Genomic DNA, 21866 nt, shown 5'->3' on the forward strand with positions numbered 1-21866 from the left:
GACTGATCGTCGACATTGGGCAAAATCAAACAAACCTCATCCGACTATGAAAATCCTTCGGCAAAAACAATCCTCATCTTTAATACTCCCACAAGCAGTTTCATGTTTTGAAATTATTTATTTTTCTTTGTTATTTTGATTTTCAAACTATTTACTTTAGAACTTTACTTTAATTCAAGATCAATACATAATATGAAGCAGATGAAAAATTGCATTTACATACATGGCATTCTTTACATACATTGTGTACACAACTACATCCATTCCACATCACAGTTCCTCATTTTTTATACTTGCCTTCAAAGCTGTAATCAATCGTTCAAGAGGACAAGAAACAAACATTTGATAATGTGTCATTCTCTTAAATAATAGCTATACATTTTCAGAATTTCAGTTAACATTTGTTCCTAGGCAAAATCAATAGTGGTGTTTTTAAAGGATTGTAAACTTTACAGAATCTCCACTGGCTATTGCGTCATGGTTGGGTTAAATACCACATCAACATATGTACAATACAGGAGCCTAAGACAATAGGCAACCAAAATTCCACCGTTTCCTTTACAGGCATTAAAGAGTCCGGTTTACCCCAACCTGACATCAAGATACTTACAGTTGTTTATTGTGGCTCTGCTGTGTATGTTAAATTGTATATCAACCAAGGCAGCATAAATAGTTGCAAGTTCAAAACAGAAAAATTATAAAATGAGGATAAGCTTTTCTTTAAAAAAAAAAAAAGTTACACAATGATATATTGAAGAACGTTTGCACATTCAGTGTGTGCTTACTGTATTGCAAAACACAGTGTACCATCAGTACCCATATGAGTATGCACCCTCGAACCATCTACTATTCGCTCATTTATCCTAACTTAATTTACTGTGCAGAAGTTTGGGGAAATAATTATAAAACCAACATACACCGCTTAACAATCTTACAAAAACAGGTACTTAGAATTATCCATAATGTGGGGTTCAAGGAGCACACAAATAGCTTATTTTTAAGGTCAAAACTGTTAAAATTTCCTGATTTAGTAGAATATTTGACAGGGTTTATAACGTTTAAAGCAAGAAGTTATCAATTGCCGGCAAATATTCAAAGTTTATTAATAGAAAGGGATGCGGGGTATAACCTCAGAGGAACGGCAAAATATAAACACGCTTTTGCACTTAGCACAAGGAAAAGTTTTTGTGTCTCAGTCTGTGGGGTGAAAATATGGAACAACCTGAGTGATGGCTCAATCACTGTTAAAACATTGAGCATTTTAAGAAATTGTACAAATCTAATATTTTGGTTCGGTATAGTGAGGTCTAGCTTATTTTCAATATGAGTATGAATGTATGATGATATATTGAGAATTGTAAGCACATTGTAATGGGCAAATTGAGTTATGTGGATCCAGATGAACGTGGTTCAGAGGAAACTGGATATTAGTTAAAGTAACTATGTATGATTCAAAAAGTAATTGAATTGAACTCAGGACTACTCAGGACCTTCGTATTGTGAGGCACATGCACTAACCCCTGTTCCACCGTGCTGCCTCCATAAGGGATATTTATCCAAAATGTTTTGGTTATGCTGTTTTTAAGGACCTTCTGAAAAGATGTTAGTCTCTCATAAGGTTTTTTTAACTGAACTTACAGGCCACCAGATGACCAGCCCAAATGAAGAAAAAGAGAGTACCTAAAATGGAACACTACTAGTATAACTAAAGAAGTTGAACAAGAGACTACTACTCCATCTGAAGTAAACAAGCTACAGCAACACCTAAGTTACATAAATCACATTACAAAAAAAGTACACTGCCGAAAAAAATGGGGACTTACAGAGGTGCCTTGTGGAACACCTTAGTTATGTAAATAACACATTTGGAACCCAGTGTCCTACGTTTGCTAGCAAGGTTAAAGTGTCAATGCAAGGATCTGCCAATGAGTTTACAGCGGTCCAAGTTCACCTATACAACTGGAGGACGCTAGTGGTTTCAGGAATTTGCTGCAAAAATGTTTGTCTCCCGAGTTTTGAATTGAACTGTCTGGTGTCATTCCAGTGCCTGGTTTGGCCCTTGGGCTGCCAGTTAAATAGCCTTGGTGTACATAAACATTACACCTTTGGAAGTAAACTGGCTAAAGTCAGCCGAGATAAACTAAAGCTTTCCCGTAAGTCTGCCAAAATAAAGACTATAGAAAAAGGATGGACGGATAGACAGCACATGTCCATATACTGTATTTGTGTGCAGGGGAGTATAAATGTTCTACATGAAACCATCATTAACCTGCACATTCCCTTTGTTCACTTTCCCTGACGTTTTTTAATGCTATTTACAAACAATGGTAACTTTAAGTGACCACCGATACCAGAACTCAAAAGTCACCTCATTTGCACGATCCAGTCTTGTGCCTACATGTATGGCTTTCTTTCAAAATGACTCTTCCCAAGCACCTCATCACTGAACTGGTATGTCAGTTTCTTCTTGATCTTTTTCACCTCTCCGGTTTTGCCGTAGTTGCGCAAAGCCCTCGCCATTTTCTGATAGGTCATTTTTTTGCGATTCCCCTTCTGGATTCCCCAGCGGTGTGCGAGAGCCTCCTTGTGTTTGGACGAAAACTGGAAGGTTCCCTTGTCTCTGTCCACCCACCAGATGCTTTCCTTCATGTCGCCGATCCTTAAAAGGTCCAACAGGAACTGGTACAAACGGATCTTTTTTTTGTTGCCTTTTGGAAAGATCAAAAAGTTTCAGGTTATTTGTTATGCACTTTTATGGCTCATTCTGTTCATAATGTACACATTTTGCTTCTTGGACCATGAACTTAGAGGCTTTAGACTTAGATTTAGACTTAGACTTCCTTTATTGTCATTGAACTTTACATTACAGATAAGAACGGCATTTTGTTGCATTAGCTCGTTGTAGTGCAGGATAAAAGAGCATTAAGGTGCAGATATAAATAAATAGATTACTGTACAGATAAATATATTGCACTTTTGCATATGCATCCACGTTTATGGATGTATGTTGTATTGTCTTAATATTCCAGCGAGTTAATCCGTATTTGGTGGGAATTGAGGGGCTTATTTATTATAAACTTTCTTGTGTTTCAAGTACATGGGCCAGACGTGGCCGTCAAAGAGATGCGTTCAAGAGTCAAGAACATGACAAATACCATGTCTATGCAACATCTTGCCTAATTAGCTCGCTGTTTCTAATCTATTTGTACATGTACTGTACCTGGAAGAGTCATGTCATTCATAGCGACCAATAAGAGGTAGCAGAATGGGAATACGTTCGCATTAATTATGTAATCTTAAATGCAAAATAATTTTGAGGTGATTTTTGGAAGAAGCGCATGCAAGTTCCAAGGAATATGTTCATTATGTTTTTCACCGTCTGACAGTTTTAGCCAAAGCATACTGATTCATAATGGGTATTCTGAGTGAAATAATGTTTGAGAAGTTAACCTCCTGAACTGGACATTTATTTTTTGCCTAAAAATTCCAAAATGTCACATTGTGCAACTCCCAAAATGGTGTGTGCTGTGACGTAAAGGATACTAGTACTTTGACATGAGCCAACATCTACCCGTTCTCCAAAATTCTAAATGCTTTTATGTCAACTCTCTGATTGTTATTCCAAGTGTTTTTATTTGGGGGTGTATCCATAGTGGATTTGTATTTATTTATGTTATGAATTGTGTCCGTTATCATTAGAAACTTGCGAGAAGTGATCGCTATTGAGAAACTTTATATGAACTGCCTGTGTTCCTTAATGTAATGTGTTAAACAGACTTGAAACCAATAAACTATAACCATAACCAGCTATAATAAGTGTTAGTCATTAGCATAATTTTGTCTGCAAAATCTAGTTGGAGGGAGCATTACAGCTCTAATAATGCCTCTCATTAGATAAAGAGTGCGACCTCAGTGCATTGATTCTAACTGGACTGTTCAGGTTGTCTTAGAAGACATTTGACTCTCATATGGGCAGGCTGCATCAGTTCATACTCAAGAGTCTAGATAGGACGGCTCTAGTCAAGTCTTGTCTAGAACTAGAACTGACCCATCCTAGACAAGGGTTGTCCCGACTGGCCTTTGACATGAATCAAAGAACCCTAATACTAAACTAGATTAGCACTGTCCTATCAACGCTCTAAGCATTAACTGGTGAAGCTTGAGACTAGACTATTAAGGGTTTGAGCATGAGCCTCGAGTAGAGTTGTCCCATCTACTCTGTGAGCATGAAACGATGAAGCCTAAAACTCAACTAGAACGGTCCTATCTAGTCTCTGAGCATAAACTAATGAACCCTGAGACAAGACTAGACTAGTGCTGTCCTATCGAGTCCCTGAGCATGAACCGATGAATCGTGAATGTAGACTAGACTGGAGCTGTCATGTCTTGTCTCTGCGCATGAACTGATGAAGCCTGAGACTACACTAGAGCTGTCTCATCTAGGCTATCAGCATTAACCGGTGAAGCTTGAGACAAGACTAGAAATGTCCCATATGGTCTTTGAGCATGTATTGATAATGTCTAAGATTCGACTAGAGCTGTCCTATCTAGGCTTTGAGCATGAATTGACAAAGACTGAGACTGTCCTATCTACTACCTGAGCGATAAATGAGTTGTCTTACCCATCTCTCCGTGTGAAACATAAGGGATTTGATCTCTGAGACACTCCTCATCAGAGACCTCCAAGGGGGGACTTTGACCTCCATGCTCGTCATCATCAGTGCTGCGCTGGGACGTATGTGTTGAATACAGAGTCCGTGGGAAAATCTACAAAATACAAAGTTTTAGTTATTGACCTATGAGAAGTTATATTTAATCAAAACACAGATGAATTCATCTGGTCAGGCTTTCAACACGTGAGTACTATGAGTGTCAATCCATTCATCAAAGGTTTACTTTATTGACTGAGATGTCAGTTTTTTTAATCATTTGTGTTCAACTGTTATATATCATTTAGAATATCACTGAGTGTTTGTTTATGTCATTTTAAACCTAGTTTTTTTTATTTCTATTTTTATTTTTTTTACATTTTTAAATTATGTGCAACAGGTTAACAATAGGGCATCACTGTGGCAGAGGGGTTAGTGCGTCTGCCTCACAATACGAAGGTCTGAGTAGTCTTGGGTTCAATCCCGGCCTCGGGATCTTTCTGTGTGGAGTTTGCATGTTCTCCCCGTGACTGCGTGGGTTCCCTCCGGGTACTCCGGCTTCCTCCCACTTCCAAAGACATGCACCTGGGGATAGGTTGATTGGCAACACTAAATTGGCCCTAGTGTGTGAATGTGAGTGTGAATGTTGTCTGTCTATCTGTGTTGGCCCTGCGATGAGGTGGTGACTTGTTCAGAGTGTACCCCGCCTTCCGCCCGATTGTAGCTGAGATAGGCTCCAGCGCCCCCCACGACCCCAAAGAATAAGCGGTAGAAAATGGATGGATGGAGGTTAACAATACAATTGCTTCATATGAATGTCATTTTTCTAAGAGTTGAATGGACTTGTGAAAAGTGTGTAATGCTTCACTGAACTACTATGGATTCCAAACATGCGCTTGAAAAAAAACGGTGTATCAAACACAAATGATCACTTCCTGATTTTGTAGAAACAACTCAAAAATGCCACCAAATCCCAAAATGTTCACTGAAATATTTTTCAACACAGATTTGAAATTATTTGTGACAAAAAGACAATTTAAAATGTAGTTTTTAAATTGCTTGTGGTGTTTCTGTAAAAATGTTAAAAGGCTTAGAAGTTTAATTAGGCCCTGAATTTGTCAACAATACTGAGCAATACATATGTGCTTCAATCACATACAAATCAGTACTATTTGTGTCCCCAGGATTTAAAATGTATAAATGCACGATAAAATCAACTGTAACATTGTTTTTATCAAGCAAAGTGTCTTACACATTGATCTGACTGCATATACAGTATAACTACAAAAAAACACTAAAGGAGATACTTTCTCTCCTACCTATCTCTCAATGGTAAAACAAAAAAAAGTCCTAAATCTAGATGTTGATCCGGTTCACCCCCAAAATGTAATCACTTGTTCCTTATTCCATTACTAACATTTCCTAATAGTGGCATCAAAATCCACTCATAACTTTTTGATCTATAGTGGAATGAAAGAAACAGAGTAAAACCTCTTGTCAGTCTTCCACTGTCTTTATAAATAAATGATAAATGGGTTATACTTGTATAGCGCTTTTCTACCTTCAAGGTACTCAAAGCGCTTTGACAGTATTTCCACATTCACCCATTCACACACACATTCACACACTGATGGCGGGAGCTGCCATGCAAGGCGCTAACCAGCAGCCATCAGGAGCAAGGGTGAAGTGTCTTGCCCAAGGACACAACGGCCGTGACTAGGATGGTAGAAGGTGGCGGGAGATCAAATGCATACACACAGAAGCTGAAGCTTGTAACGTAAGGTAACACAATAGAAATCATACGAATCGGCCCCAAAGTGTAATCACTTGTCCTTTATGACATTTGATACATTTCCTGAAAGTTTGAAGAAAATTTCCCTGTAACTTTTTGAACGATCTATAGCGGAACCCGGAACGAAAGACACGCAGTAAAGCCTCTTGTCAGTCTCCCGCTGTCTTTGTCTCTGTGGGTGGAGGCGGGTCTCCAGCACCGAAACACACACACACACACACAACACACACACACACAGAAGTTAAAGCTTGTAGCGTAAACATAAGGTAACAAAGTAGAAATGAGTCAGATCAAGCCCAAACTCTAATCGGTTGTTCGTTATTCCATTTAAAACTTTTTTTTTTTAAATGGCAAGTTTTTTTAGGTTATGTTTGTAACTATTAACTAACAGACAAACCAACGACAAAAAATACATTACACCCTAGAGAAGGTAATAAATAAAATGTAAAATATTAAGTGGAACTACTAACTGTCTGTCCCCTTTTCCCAAAAAAAGACTGTGGGGGGGGATTGGGGGGGCGTGGCCTGCGGACCTGCAGCGAAGCAGGGTGTGTCAGGTTCGGCTTCGAGATTAGTGACAGGTGCGTAGATGACACAGCTGTGAGTGTTTGTCTGATCCCCTGTCGCTCTGTTAAAGGCAGCAGTCGGGAAGGAGAGGTGGTTGTTGATGGTGGAGAACGAGCGAGAGAAACTTGAACATGGCTGAAAAGCACAACTTATTGCAAAATAAATCATTGTTCGCAAAGATGAACACGGCTGTCATGTCCGTCATTGGTGGTCCAGAGAACCCGGAGGAGCAAGACCTCCACAAGGACTTTATCATGTAATAAAACCAAAAATGCTATATCATTTTCATATTTAGGTTTCTCCTTATCCCAACTTCCTAACTATACTTTAAGTATATATTATTAAAAAAAGAACAATAATAATTTTACATGTTGTCCCTGGGTTTTCTCTCAGTCTTGTTACCCTAAATCATTACACCCCTCAAATGTGGAATATTCCAAAAGTCCCTTGGTCAACTTAGATCAGTGTTTCTTAACCATGGGGCCGGGGGCCCATTTTTTGACCGCGAGCGCGTCCTGGAGGGCCGCCAAAAAATGTGTTTATTTCTCAGCAGTGGTCTGGACGGGCTGCAATGATACTCAGTTGCAATATACTTTTCCACCACTTGTGGCAGGAAGGTAATAAAAAAGTTCACTGGTTAATTTTTTTCTCATTATTCAGTGATATTTCAACAATGACTTGAGGGGGTTAGCACAGCTCCGTTACTTAAATTGGTATTGTTTTTTTATTGTTATGCAATGTGCTGTACATTTTAAACACAAACCGGAAAACATGTATTGTATTGTATCTAGTTTGGGCACCGAATTCAGTACTTTTTTGGTACCGACCGATCCTTGCCTATCCTACCGTTTCACCCAAAATTCACCGGTGCCTTGTTTCGGTACCTGAGTTGCGCATGACGTCTCGTCCAGTTGCAGACTCAGTTGGCTCTAACTACTGCGGGGATGTAGCAATAAACCTTTTTAAATGATAACCGTAGTAAAACTCCTGATGGTTGTATTAATGTTTTAAATTTAAATAAGCGAAAAACCGTGATTGCAAATTGCACTTTGATAAACTCATGGACTGAGTGGCGCTAGCTTGCCATCTTAAATGCTAACATGAAAACTTTAACTTATTTTCCCATTTAGAAACCACATACCTCAATCCAAACGTGTATAAAGACATTGCTGTTTGAACAACTAAGACATACAAGTGTCCACTTGAACCTGTCATGGCACAGAATACTACGAGACTGTATTTTTTACGGTGCGTTCAATGACCGCTGAAAAGAGTAGGACAACAAAGGAGTAAAACGCCCAGCATAAAAAATAAACAATGATATATTTTATTTGTTACGCACTTTTCCTTTAAATAATCTCAAAGTGCTACCTTACAAAGCAATATGTAAAACAATAACAGTTTAGCTATTAAAAGAGATAAAATACTAAGAACTAATACTATCAGTGAAGCATAAGCAACACAAAACATGCTAAATAGTGCAGTTCCCCTTTAAGAACCAGTATCGATTTCCAGGTACCAGGAATCGTACCGTATCGGTTCGATTATGAAAGGTACCCAGCCCTATTTGTATTGTATTGTATCGAATGGTTTATATGAGCTTAGATTTATAAATGAACAAGTTGGCCCCTTTTATTAACCTCTTAAGGCCCAAGTTGTTTGTTTACATGCTTTTTTTTTATTTCTCTTTGCTATTTGGGCTTATTGGACCCTAATTAGAATAAAAACTAAAAATCATCTTTTAATATGATGTACTTAGTCCATAAGTGCACAAACGTGTACTTCATGTGTAAGTGACATGCACATTTTTATTTTTACACTTTTTTTCCCAAATTTCATTGTATGTTATACTCTTCTGACACCACCAGATAGCAGTATAAGTGTCCATATGTCGGCATAAGACCCCAATTCAGTAGTGTACACAATTTTGGAAATAAGAGCTAAAAGGTGCTGTCCACGCATGTGGCCACTAAGGCCTTTAGAGGTTAAGTTATTTGTCCTTTCATCATGTACTGTGTGCCTCAATTCTAACCTTTCGCATGTGTAAATGTAAATGTAAATATATGTATTTACAGTATTACAGGGATATTCAATTGAAATGTTTTGGGGGCCTCATTTCCGACCGGTGGCAATTAGTCAAATATCATCTCTATGACAGCCATCTAGTGTTTTTAAGAATCTGCTGTAAAAATGTGAGTCTCTCACAAGTTTTTTGAACAGAACGTGTGGGTTGAATAGCCCAAATGATGAAAAAGAGAGGACCTAAAATGGAACACTACTAGTATAACTAAATAAGTTGAACGAATGACTCCTGACTGCATCTGAAGTAAACAAGCTACAGTTACAAACAAATGTGTAACTGCCAAAAAGGAGAGGACTCAAGGGGGTGCCTTGGGGAACGCCTCAGTTATGTAAATCACAAGTTTGGACCCCAGTGTTTTTCAGGAAATTGCTGCAAAAATGTTTTCCTCAACTGAAGTCGGAGGCCGCCAGTTGAATAGTGTCTCCACCTAATGACATGACTTGTGAGTAGTGACAGAGGCACTTACATGTTGTTGCAACATGTGAGAATGTGCCCCCAGATTTGGCTCCAGCAGACTCTCTGCGTCGTAGCGCATGGTGTCATGTCGGATCAGGCTGGGCGGGTGCAGCGACTGCACACTCTGCAACTCGGTGAAGTTTGTTTCCTGGAGGTTGTCGAACTCCACTGGGTGTCCATGAGGGTGAGTGCGATAGTCCCAATGATCTAAATAGACATGGCAATGAAACATGGGGTCAAGTCACGCTCAGTTGTTGAAATGGAAGACAAAGATCTCACTCGTAGTGAATTTTTCTAGTTGCTTTTTGGATATTTACCTGCTGTATTAGATTATTTAACTGCAAAATGTAAATAAAAGCCTAGAATACCCATCGCTCTACTAACTTTAAGATCAAAATCAAAATATATTCAGGCATATTTTATTTCCATTTAAAAATCTCCAAGTTTTACTCATGGCCAACAACAAAAATTCAAAGCTGCACTTATCTGTTGTTCATTTTTGAATGAAATTGAACTTTTTTTTTATCAGTATGGCATTTTCATTTGTCGCAGTTACGGCTGCCCTGAACTGGCCCCTTTAAACCAGATACGGTAAATGTAAAATCGCCACAAGATATTATATGATGATGTATATTTTAACTGTGGGTCCCTGTCCATAAGCTGTGCTTCTACAGATGACCTTTTTGCAGAACGGACTCTGATATTAACAAAAGAAACAATAATGAAATATAAAACTATGTTTGTCTGTAAATAATTAAATAAAAAAATAAATACAAAAAATAAATAAATAAAATAAACGAAATAAATGAAATAAGTATTACTACAATTAGAAGTCAAGGTGACAAGCAGATTATAAATGAATTCCAAAAAGGGTTTCACTGAAGAAAAAAAAGAATTGGAATATATTTTTGCATTGAATAATTTAAATAAATAAAAAACTAAACAACATTTTTTTTCTGTCAAAAAATGAAACACATTTTGCAAAAAATTACGAAACGCCTTATTGTCGCACATGTTTGCGGGCCATAAAACAATAATCTGGCGGGCCAGATGTTGCCCCCGGGCCTTGAGTTTCATGACCCCTGTGCTTTTTAGGCTCCAATAACAGAAACACTGTATGCAGTATACAGGACATTGGCTGAAGTTACAACAAAATAAATAGAATAATGAAATGCGAATAAAAAAGGCTAAGAAAATTAAGTTAAAAAAAAAAATGTGTATACTGTAGTAGTCCAAGGGAAAAACCTACAGCCAAATTATCACATATTTTCCCATTAAGTTTGTTTTGGTGGAATATTCAAAGCAGTTGCTTCTAAAAGAAAGTTGTGTGCATCAATAAAACCCCATGGGGCAAAAGTTGTTCTATGTATGTAATTGCAGCGGCCGAAAGAAATAGCATCTGTTTCCTGTGCGAGCTCCAGCTGCATGCACTGTGGGCTCCTTAAGACCTCAAGAATTACACCAAAAAATATTTATTTTATTTTCTATATTTCATTCTAGTATCATTCTAATGTTGTACTAATGTTGAGTGGTATTGAAAATATGCTCCCGTGTGTAATTACATTCACATTTATTTCCCTATGTTTTACTTGATTTTATAAATGTCATTTACTATTTTTATCACTTATAATAACACACAGTTGATAGTAATATTACTGCATATTACTAATAAGGATTTTTGTTTTTGATAATAAATGTGTGTGTTCGATAATCTGAAGACATGAAAATCCAAATGAATGCTGGAGTTTTACTGACCTGGCTGCATCTCTGCATCCAGAACATATGAATTATAATAATCTGGTATCTGTATGTACATCTCAGGGTCGTAGATTTCCTCTGAGGGCTGCAGCGGCACACAAACACAAAGGAAAATCATACATTTTCACAAATGAAAATATTTTCCGATAGGATATGAACAATAAACATTATAATCTAGACAGGGATTATCATTCTATGCAGAGATTTCTACAAAAAAAAATGTCAGACTATAAACTGTATATATATTTACATGGAGTACATATTTCATGTAATTTCCATGCCACTGCTATTCTGAAACTCTGAAAAAATTCAGAGTTTCATTTTCATGTCGCCCATGGTATAAAGGACTGTAACAGTTGGCATCCTGTTATAAATCAAGTAGAACTCACTGTAGTCTATGGAATATGATGTTTACAAGATGTATATTCTTCACCTTGTGAATGTGTTTCTTGTTAACGTTGCATATTACAAAATAACTGTGATAAATGATACATCTTGGCAATACAATGCCAATAAAAAAAACACAATAATACTTACAGGTGGAATGAGGTAGGTCTCCATTCTGTAGGGATGCAACATGGAGGCTTCTTTTCCAAACAGCTTTGCAAACCGAATGCGTCTCACAACCTTTCAAAATTTTTGCAGCACCATTGCACAACGTTTCAAAATTTCCTCTCGCTCAACGATAACCAAAACCGTCCATCCGTGGAGTCTCTTATTGTGTAGTTTTAACTCTTGTGGCCTCGACAAGTCCGAGAGGCCTTCAGTGATAATCAAATGGAAAAGACACAAGGCCCACGGTTCAGCTGTGGAACAAAAGAAGAACTTTGAACTTCTGTAAATATGTGTGGCTGGAAGCACCAGAGTGTGTCTACTGCTTGAGAAACGTCACATTTATCACCGTCTCTATATTGTCACCTCCCTTAGCGGCCAATCGTCAGCAAGCGTTTCCACTAAAAACATCCCACATTCACGGGCCACTTCATCGTCACATACAAGAAAATAACTTCTGAAATGTCTTTGTTTTTTTTCTAATGCTCTTTTGTGGCACAAATGATGTCACGTCTAAACCTGTACCATGAACTGAAGAGGTGGGCGATACTCCATTTTTTTAATATCGGTGCGATATCGATGAAAAACAGGGCCTGTATTGCTTTTAGTTTGAAATTGTTCCGGATCATTGTGTAATGTTGCCCTTTATTTTGTATATCATGCCTATAATCAGCCTAAAAATAGTTTAAAACACAGGTGTCAAACTCAAGGCCCGCCATTTAATGTGGCCCGAAGTAATATGTGTCAATAAAGTACTTTATCTTTTCATACAAAATGTATTTGTTCCTTCCATTTTGACAGAAAAAAATATATGTATTGCATGCAATTGCACATTAATATCATTGAATAACGCAACAAATATAGTACTATCATACATTTCAAACTTTTTTTAAGTTAAAATAAATAATAATATTAATAAATGTGTGTTTGACTTATAATTTTGAAGCAAGTTATCCCTCTAATTGTACACTGCAAAAAATGATATATATTTTAGAGTAAAAAACTGGCAGCTCAGTTGCCAGAATTTTACTGTAAAAACACTATAGTACCGTTTTTCCATTTACAGTAACATGTTGCAAAAATTACCGGTAACACTTTAGTATGGGGAACACATATTCACCATTAATTAGTTGCTTATTAACATCCAAATTAGTAACATATTGGCTCTTAATTAGTCATCATTAAGTACTTATTAATGCCTTATTCTGCATGGCCTTATTATACAACCAGTAAGCCATTAACTAAGAGTGTTCCCTCAATAACCTCAGAATTATTGCTTATTAGTAACCCTAACCCTAACCCTAACCCTTATTTGTTCCCCTAGTGTCCAAATAACTCTAAATTAAGTCTCTGTTACTTAAATAAGCAACTAATTAATGGTGAATATGTTCCCCATACTAAAGTGTTACCAAATTAACATACATTTTACGGTAAAATTGTGGCAACTGAGCTACCAGTTTATTTACTGCAAAATCTAAAGATTTTTTACATAGGCAATTGTATAATAATATTATGAGCTATACATTTATATTCATACATTTTTGACAGTTCCAGGCGGCCCTCTTAGGGCAGCCATAACTGTGATGTGGCCTTTTAATATCATCTGATAATGCAACAAATATAGTACTATCATACAATTCAAACTTTTTTTTAAGTTAAAATAAAAAAATAATATCAATAAATGTGTGTTTGACCTATGATTTTGAAGCAAGTTATCCCTCAGATTGTACACTGCAAAAAAGGACAAAACATTTTAGGGTTAAAAAACTGGCAGTTCAGTCGCCAGAATTTTACTGTAAAAAAACTACAGTACCGTTTTTCCATTTATAGTAATATGTTGAAAAAACTACCGGTAACACTTTAGTATGGGGAATACATTTTCACCAATAATTAGTTGCTTATTAACATGCAAATTAGTAACATATTGGCTCTTAATTAGTCATTATTAAGTACTTATTAATGCCTTATTCTACATGGCCTTATTATACAACCAGTAAGCCATTAACTAAGAGTGTTCCCTCAATAACCTCAGAATTATTGCTTATTAGTAACCCTAACCCTAACCCTAACCCTAACCCTGATATGTTCCCCTAGTTGTCCAAATAACTCTAAATTAAGTCTCTGTTACTTTAATAAGCAACTAATTAGTAGTGAATATATTCTCCATACTAAAGTGTTACCAAATTACCATACATTTTACGGTAAAATTGTGGCAATTGAGCTAACAGTTTATTTACTGCAAAATCTAAAGATTTTTTACATAGGCAATTGTATAATGATATTATGAGCTATACATTTATATTCATACATTTTTGACAGTTCCAAGCGGCCCTCTTAGGGCAGCCATAACTGTGATGTGGCCTTTTAATATCATCTGATAATGCAACAAATATAGTACTATCATACATTTAAATGTTTCCAATATGTTGCAAAAATTACCGGTAACACTTTAGTACGGGGAATACATATTCACCATTAATTAGTTGCTTATTAACATGCTAATTAGTAACATATTGGCTCTTATTTAGTCATTGTTAAGTACTTATTAATGCCTTATTCTGCATGGCCTTATTATACAACCAGTAAGCCATTAACTAAGAGTGTTCCCTCAATAACCTCAGAATTATTGCTTATTAGTAACCCTAACCCTAACCCTAACCCTGATACGTTCCCCTAGTGTCCAAATAACTCTAAATTAAGTCTTAATTAATACATTTTTAGGGTAAAAAAACTGGCAGCTCAGTCGCCAGAATATTACTGTAAAAAAAACTATAGTACCGTTTTTCCATTTACAGTAATACGTTGCAAAAATTAACATAAAATTGTGGCAACTGAGCTACCAGTTTTTTTGCTGCAAAATCTGAAGATTTTTTTTCCCATAGACAATTGTATAATAATATTAAGAGCTATACATTTATTTTCATGCATTTTTGACAGTTCCAAGCCGCCCTCGTATGGCAGCCATAACTGTGATGTGGCCCTCAGCGAACATTTGTTAGACACCCCTGGTTTAAAAAAACGTAACAATATCAATAAAATTATGTAATTATTCCTTTTAATAACATAGAATTGTTTGAGTAAAATAAAATCATGAGTGAGAAAAATAACAATCGCCCTCCTATGTTCAAGAATGTATTCCCTGAGATGAGTTTTGTGTAAGAGTCAGTGTCCACTGCAGTGGACATTAGTGTTTTGCATAACAGGGCCTTTTTTTTCCTTTTTTTTATAAATGTGTTAGAAATAGACATACAACAAATATCCACTGCAGATGACGCTGGTTAAGACAACCTCCCGAGATCCAGCGTATCGCATCTTTGGGTTATTTATTTTTCAAAATGTGTTACTCTGACAAAAAAAATAGACTAAAAACAAATGTCCTATGCAGAGGACACTGGTTGTCAGGGTAAAATCCTGAGACCCAGCGTCAACTACAGTGGACATTTGTGTTTTACAGAACAGGGCTTTCTTTTCTGAAACGTGTAACTAAAAAAACAGACCAAAAGTGAAGTGAGGTGAATTACAGTATATTTATATAGCACTTTTTCTCTAGTGACTGAAAGCGCTTTACATAGTGAAACCCATTATCTAAGTTGCATTTAAACTAGTGTGGGTGGCACTGGGAGCAGGTTGGGTAAAGTATCTTGCCCAAGGACACAACAACAGTGAATAGGATGGCCGCTCCAAAGACAAACGTCCACTGCAGAGGAAGCTGGTTCTCAGAAAAACCTCCTGAGAAAAAAAAGTGTATTGTTTGTTTGTTTGTTAGATTGCAGTTGACATGTGTCCTGCATAAGAGGACTTGTTTTCCAAAATGTGTAACTCTGACAAAAGAAATAGCCCAAAAACAAATGTCCATTGCAGAGGACGCTGGATCTCTGGACAACCTCCTGAAATCCAGCGTCCACTGCAGTGGACATGTGTGTTCTGCATAACAGGACGTTTTTTTTTTCTTCCAAAATGTGTAACTCCTACCAAATAAATAAACACACACAAAAAAAGTCCACTACAGAGGAAGCTGGATTTCCTCAGTAATGGACATTTTCTAAAATGTATAACTCTGACCAAAGAAATAGAACACCTGTGCAATGCAGAGGATGCTGGTTCTCAGGACACCATCCTGATATACAGCGCCCTTTGTAGTGGACATTTATATTCTGCATAACAGGGCTGTTTTTTTTTTCAAAAATGTATGATTATGACAAAGGAAATAGACCAAAGGACCCAAAAAAGTGTTCACTGCAGAGGAAGTTCATTCTCAGGACAGCTTCCTGAGAGCCAGCGTCCACTGCAGTGGATATTTGAGTTTTGTATAACAGGGCTATTTTTTGTTAAAATGTGTTACTCTAACAAAAGAAACACACAAAAAAAAAATGCCCACTGCGGATGACGCAGGTTCGTTGAACAACCTCTTAAATAAAGCGTCCACTACACCGTTGCAGTGGACATTTGTGTTTTACAGAACAAGGCTTCCTTTTCTGAAATAAAGTAATAGACCAAAAACAAATGTCCACTGCAGATGACACTCCTTCTGGGATCTGGTGTCCACTGCAATCAACAATTGTGTTCTGCAAAAAATGACTTTTTCCCCCCCAAAAAATGGCTACAGCAGAGAATGCTGATTCTTTGAACAACCTCCTTAATCAAGCATCCACTACAGTGAACATTTGGGTTCTACACAACCGAAGATTAAATTTTTCTGACAAAATGTCCACTGCAGAGGACACTGGCTCTCAGTATAATGTACAATACAAAGATATACAGTATAACTATAACAAACACATTGTATAAAAAATGGATCAACATGAAAATAACACACAATTGTGAAAATAAACATAGAATACAACTAAAAAATATTGATTTCATACGACCGGTATTGAGCAGATACTGATATTTATTTCAATGAGTGAAAAGACAGTGTGTATTTCACATTATTCATATGGAAACAATTATTTTAGTTCATTTCCATCTGGAATCTGAGATACAATCCTTGGTATCGGTGCTATCCATTTGTGGATCGATCCGCCCACCACCACACATTGTTATTGGTGTGTGCAAGGCATGCCATCTGTTTTGGAAAATTATGTTTCAAATTCAGTTTAATTTGTGTGCATGTGTCATGTATTTGATCATTATATCAGTAACATGTGACACTACCGTATCAGGATTATCTCTCAGATTTATTTCAAACATGCATACATTTACATGTGATACATCATATAACTTGCAAATAACCAATTTCTCTTCACAACATGTCCGAAAAGGAGTAAGAAGAAGCAAGGCTTATTTAATCCTACTTCTTTCCCACTTCATATCCATTTCTTAAAGGCCTACTGAAATTTTTTTTTTTTATTTAAACGGGGATAGCAGATCCATTCTATGTGTCATACTTGATCATTTTGCGATATTGCCATATTTTTGCTGAAAGGATTTAGTAGAGAACATCAGCGATAAAGTTCGCAACTTTTGGTCGCTGATTAAAAAAGCCTTGCCTGTACCGGAAGTAGCGTGACGTCGCAGGTTGAAAGGCTCCTCACATTTCCCGATTGTTTATACCAGCAGCGAGAGCGATTCGGACCGAGAAAGCGATGATTACCCCATTATTTTGAGCAAGGATGAAATATTTGTGGATGAGGAATGTGAGAGTGAAGGACTAGAGTGCAGTGCAGGACGTATCTTTTTTCGCTCTGACCGTAACTTAGGTAAAAGGGCTCATTGGATTCTACACTTTCTCCTTTTTCTATTGTGCATCACGGGTTTGTATTTTAAACCACCTCGGATACTATATCCTCTTGAAAATGAGAGTCGAGAACGCGAAATGGGCATTCACAGTGACTTTTATCTCCACGACAATACATCGGTGAAGCACTTTAGCTACGGAGCCAACGTGATAGCATCGGGCTTAACTGCAGATAGAAACAAAAGAAATAAACTCCTGACTGGAAGGATAGACAGAAAATCAACAATACTATTAAACCATGGACATGTAACTACACGGTTAATGCTTTCCAGGCTGGCGAAGCTTAACAATGCTGTTGCTAACGACGCCATTGAAGCTAACTTAGCTACGGGACCTCACAGAGCTATGCTAAAAACATTAGCTATCCACCTACGCCAGCCAGCCCTCATCTGCTCATCACCACCCGTGCTCACCTGCGTTCCAGCGATCGACGGAGCGACGAAGGACTTCACCCGATCATCGATGCGGTCGGCGGCTAGCGTCGGATAGCGCGTCTGCTATCCAAGTCAAAGTCCTACTGGTTGTGTTGCTGTAGTCCGCCGCTAATACACCGATCCTACCTACAGCTTTCTTCTTTGCAGTCTCCATTGTTCATTAAACAAATTGCAAAAGATTCACCAACACAGATTAAGATTAAAGATTAAAGATTAAAGTACCAATGATTGTCACACACACACTAGATGTGGCGAAATTTGTCCTCTGCATTTGTCCCATCCCCTTGGGGAGCAGTGCGCAGCATCGGCGCCGCGCCCGGGAATCATTTTGGTGATTTAACCCCCAACTCCAACCCTTTGTTGCTGAGTGCCAAGCAGGAAGGTTATGGGTCCCATTTTTATAGTCTTTGGTATAACTCGGCTGGGATTTGAACTCCAACCTACCGATGTCCAGACTACTGTGGAATTTTGCCATGAAAACAGAGCTTTTTGTATTGGATACAATGTGTCCGAATACTTCCGTTTCAACCATTGACATCACGCGCATACGTCATCATACATAGACGTTTTCAACCGGAAGTTTCGCGGGAAATTTAAAATTGCACTTTATAAGTTAACCCGGCCGTATTGGCATGTGTTGCAATGTTAAGATTTCATCATTGATATATAAACTATCAGACTGCGTGGTCGGTAGTAGTGGGTTTTAGTAGGCCTTTAAACATATGTTCACTACCTGTTCTCATCTTGTAACACAATTTACATTCTGTAGTGAACTCTAAATACAGCAGTTCTCTTTATAAGTCTTCAAATCAATTCTGATTCTCATAATGGTATCCTAATATGGTATTGTACTCGTCATTGCATTATTCTATTTTAATACTTCAGCACCGAAACTGTCGCAGTTGACAGGATTTGTAATTCTATCTTTAAACTCCCTTTAGTCTTGAGCCATTTGCCCCATCAGAATGATAATATAGAAACAAGTGGCCCCTTGCTTTCCAGTGATAAACAGTCCATCTTCAGGGTAATCCAAGGTACTGTGTCACAGTTTCACCAAGTCTTTGGTACAAAGCAGGGTGGGGATTTGTATGACAAAGAGAATCAAGAAAGCAAACTTTATATGACAAAGTTTTGCAAAAAAAGTGATATTTTATCCGACATTTGGGTGTTTCTTACTGTCTGTTTTCATGTTTTCATGCTTTACTGTCTCAATACAATCAATGCATCGTCGTCCTTAACATATGCTAAGTCAGTTCCAGCTAATAACCAAATAAAACCTTGGTCCCAACCATCAATCTGACATATCCTCAACTGCATTAGCTTTTAACTTTAATGGCTTTTCTAGCTAAAGATAACGCGGGGACATACTGTACAATCACACTCATACACACATGCAGCTGGAAGATAAGATGAGGATACAGTATCACTTTTGGATATTCTGATAAACACAGAAAGGCGTTTTGGAAATTCCGGCAAAGGGGTTAGTGAAATAATGTTGCATGAACACAGCATTTACTTGTGGTATTATATTCCTTAGGTCTGCATGATTTGATATTTCAGAAATGTCATGAGAAGATAATCCCTTTCTAGAATCGAGACAAAAGTAGAGTATAGTAAATGATGATATCGATCATATTTTTGCAGTGCCTTTTTTTCCCTTGGCATATTCTAAAAATAAAATGAATTCATCATTAAATAGCGGTAATTCTTTTAGTACTATTTTTTTGAGAGAGTTATAAAGTTAGTGGGGAAATATAGTGGTACCTCAACTTAAGAGTGGACCAACTTAAAGAGTGTTTTGAGAAAAGAGCTATTTCTTGGCTAATTGTTATGCTTTACAGTAAAAAGGGGAAACATAGGCCCCATTTGTCGCGGTATACCTGACACATGCAACGTGACAAATTGGTTGGGGCAGCACTACCCGCTTTAGCCGTCAGACGGCAGTTAAGTGTCGTAAGTTTTAAGTATATTAAAATGTGTTTCGTGGCAATTCCAACTTTGTAGAGTGGCACTTTCCATCATTTTCAGCAGATGGAATTGCAAAATGACAAACCGCCACATTCCTCTCAAGCGAGATCCACCTATGAATAGAGCCGTATGAATCCCTTCTCTACTCTAAGTTGCAAGCAAGAACTTAGAGTTACAAACATCTCCGCCATTAGTTGGTGTAGCAAATGTCACAGTGATCCCCGTAAAATCCACCCGAAACACCGGGTCTTACTCACTAGCATTAGCTTATACTGTAGCTAAAGAGCGACAAAACTTTGTTTTCCAAGCATAAGAAGGAAGAAAGTGAGTGTGAGGCACAGTGCTGAGAAAAACAATAATATTCATTGAATTAAACACCAAAATGATCAAAAACATGCTAAATAACTGCTAGTCTGCAACATAGTGAAGCAGAAGAAGTCAATAACGCCAGCCAAGACATGTATCCATGAAAATATGAAAAAGCTACTGATGGTGTGTTTGACGAAGAAGCAGCTGAAAGGGGGTACCGTAGAAGTCCACTCTCCAAGGTAGTGAATTAGTGAATTATATTTATATAGCGCTTTTCTCTAGTGACTCAAAGCGCTTTACATAGTGAAACCCAATATCTAAGTTACATTTTTAAACCAGTGTGGGTGGCACTGGGAGCAGGTGGGTAAAGTATCTTCCCCAAGGACACAACGGCAGTGACTAGGATGGTGGAAGCGGGGATTGAACCTGGAACCCTCAAGTTGCTGGCACGGCCACTCTACCAACCGAGCTATACCGACTGTATAGGTAATTTCTCTACGTTATTATTACATTACTTCATAAAACTACTATAGTTGTTTTTAGTACATTCTTCTGTATAATTTTTAATAAAATAATTATTATCTATACATTTGTTTTTCCTTTTCAAAAGGCATTTTACATGTAAAATAGGTGTGTTTTTTTAGTGTGTGAGGGCGGGGGGCAAGCACCGGTTAAATTTATGGGTGATGTTGATTTGAGTGTTTTTAGTTAAGCGCACAGAACCAATTAGGCTCATCATTTAAGTTACTGCTGTAGCCCAGTTATGCAAAACACAAGTGTCCACTGCAGAGGACACTGGCAAACTGGTTGGGGCAGCATTACCCACTTTAGCCGTCAGACAACAGTCAAGTGTTGAATATCTTAAAATGCGTTTTGTGGCAATTCCAACTTTGACCACTGTGTCAGTGTCACGACGGGAGGGGGGGGGGGTCGCAGCTTGCTGCGAGGTTTGTTTCCCCGGGATGCAAACGGATCACTCCGGACAGGACTTGTAGGTAGGAACATATATTTATCTTCTCAAGAAATCTTGGCAGGGCATGAGGTAAACAAACAGCATAAACTATGGCGTGGAACAAACACGAAACTGTGGCATGAAACAAACAGCATAAACTATGGCGTGGAACAAACACGCAACTGTGGCATGAAACAAACAGCATAAACTATGGCGTGGAACAAACACGCAACTGTGGCATGAAACAAACACGACTTACTTCCCTTCACCCTTACTCCTGATGGATCCTGGTTAGCGCCTTGCATGGCAGCTCCCGCCATCAGTGTGTGAATGTGTGTGTGAATGGGTGAATGTGGAAATAGTGTCAAAGCGCTTTGAGTTCCTTAAAAAAGGTAGAAAAGCGCTATTCAAGTACAACCCATTTACCATTTACCATTTACTTGGCAAGGCATGAGGTAAACACTTAGCATAAACTATGGCATTGCATGACACAAACAATGACACCAGGCCGACTGACTGACAAAGGCAGGCTTAAATAATGTCTCTTGATTAGAGCCAGGTGAGCGTCCCGAACACAAGAGGCAGGTGAAATTAATACGCAACCATGGC

At 37.8% G+C, this 21866-nt stretch overlaps 1 protein-coding gene across 1 annotated transcript; it reads right to left on the bottom strand.

Moving 5' to 3' along the window:
• Positions 1–725: 725 nt before the first annotated feature.
• Positions 726–12183, bottom strand: spi1b (Spi-1 proto-oncogene b). The gene is made up of 5 exons (XM_062030879.1): positions 11843–12183; positions 11303–11390; positions 9558–9754; positions 4623–4767; positions 726–2708 (listed from the first exon to the last, which is right to left on the bottom strand). Exons 1-5 carry the CDS (start codon positions 11882–11884, stop codon positions 2395–2397), a joined length of 786 nt encoding a protein of 261 aa, XP_061886863.1. The 5' UTR covers positions 11885–12183; the 3' UTR covers positions 726–2394.
• Between the last annotated feature and the right edge of the window lie 9683 nt (positions 12184–21866).

The sequence above is a fragment of the Entelurus aequoreus genome, linkage group LG02, assembly GCF_033978785.1.
Source record: "Entelurus aequoreus isolate RoL-2023_Sb linkage group LG02, RoL_Eaeq_v1.1, whole genome shotgun sequence".
Classification (NCBI taxonomy): domain Eukaryota; kingdom Metazoa; phylum Chordata; class Actinopteri; order Syngnathiformes; family Syngnathidae; genus Entelurus; species Entelurus aequoreus.

Bases quoted from the DNA above. Each gene is read 5' to 3' on its own strand.
- spi1b (XM_062030879.1), bottom strand. From the start codon at position 11,884: ATGTTGCATCCCTACAGAATGGAGACCTACCTCATTCCACCT. The intron at 9,755-11,302 runs GTCAGTAAAACT...ATGTCTATTTAG, and splicing joins GGATGCAGAGATGCAGCCAG to ATCATTGGGACTATCGCACT. The intron at 2,709-4,622 runs GTAAGACAACTC...TCTTTCCAAAAG, and splicing joins TGTTTCACACGGAGAGATGG to GCAACAAAAAAAAGATCCGT.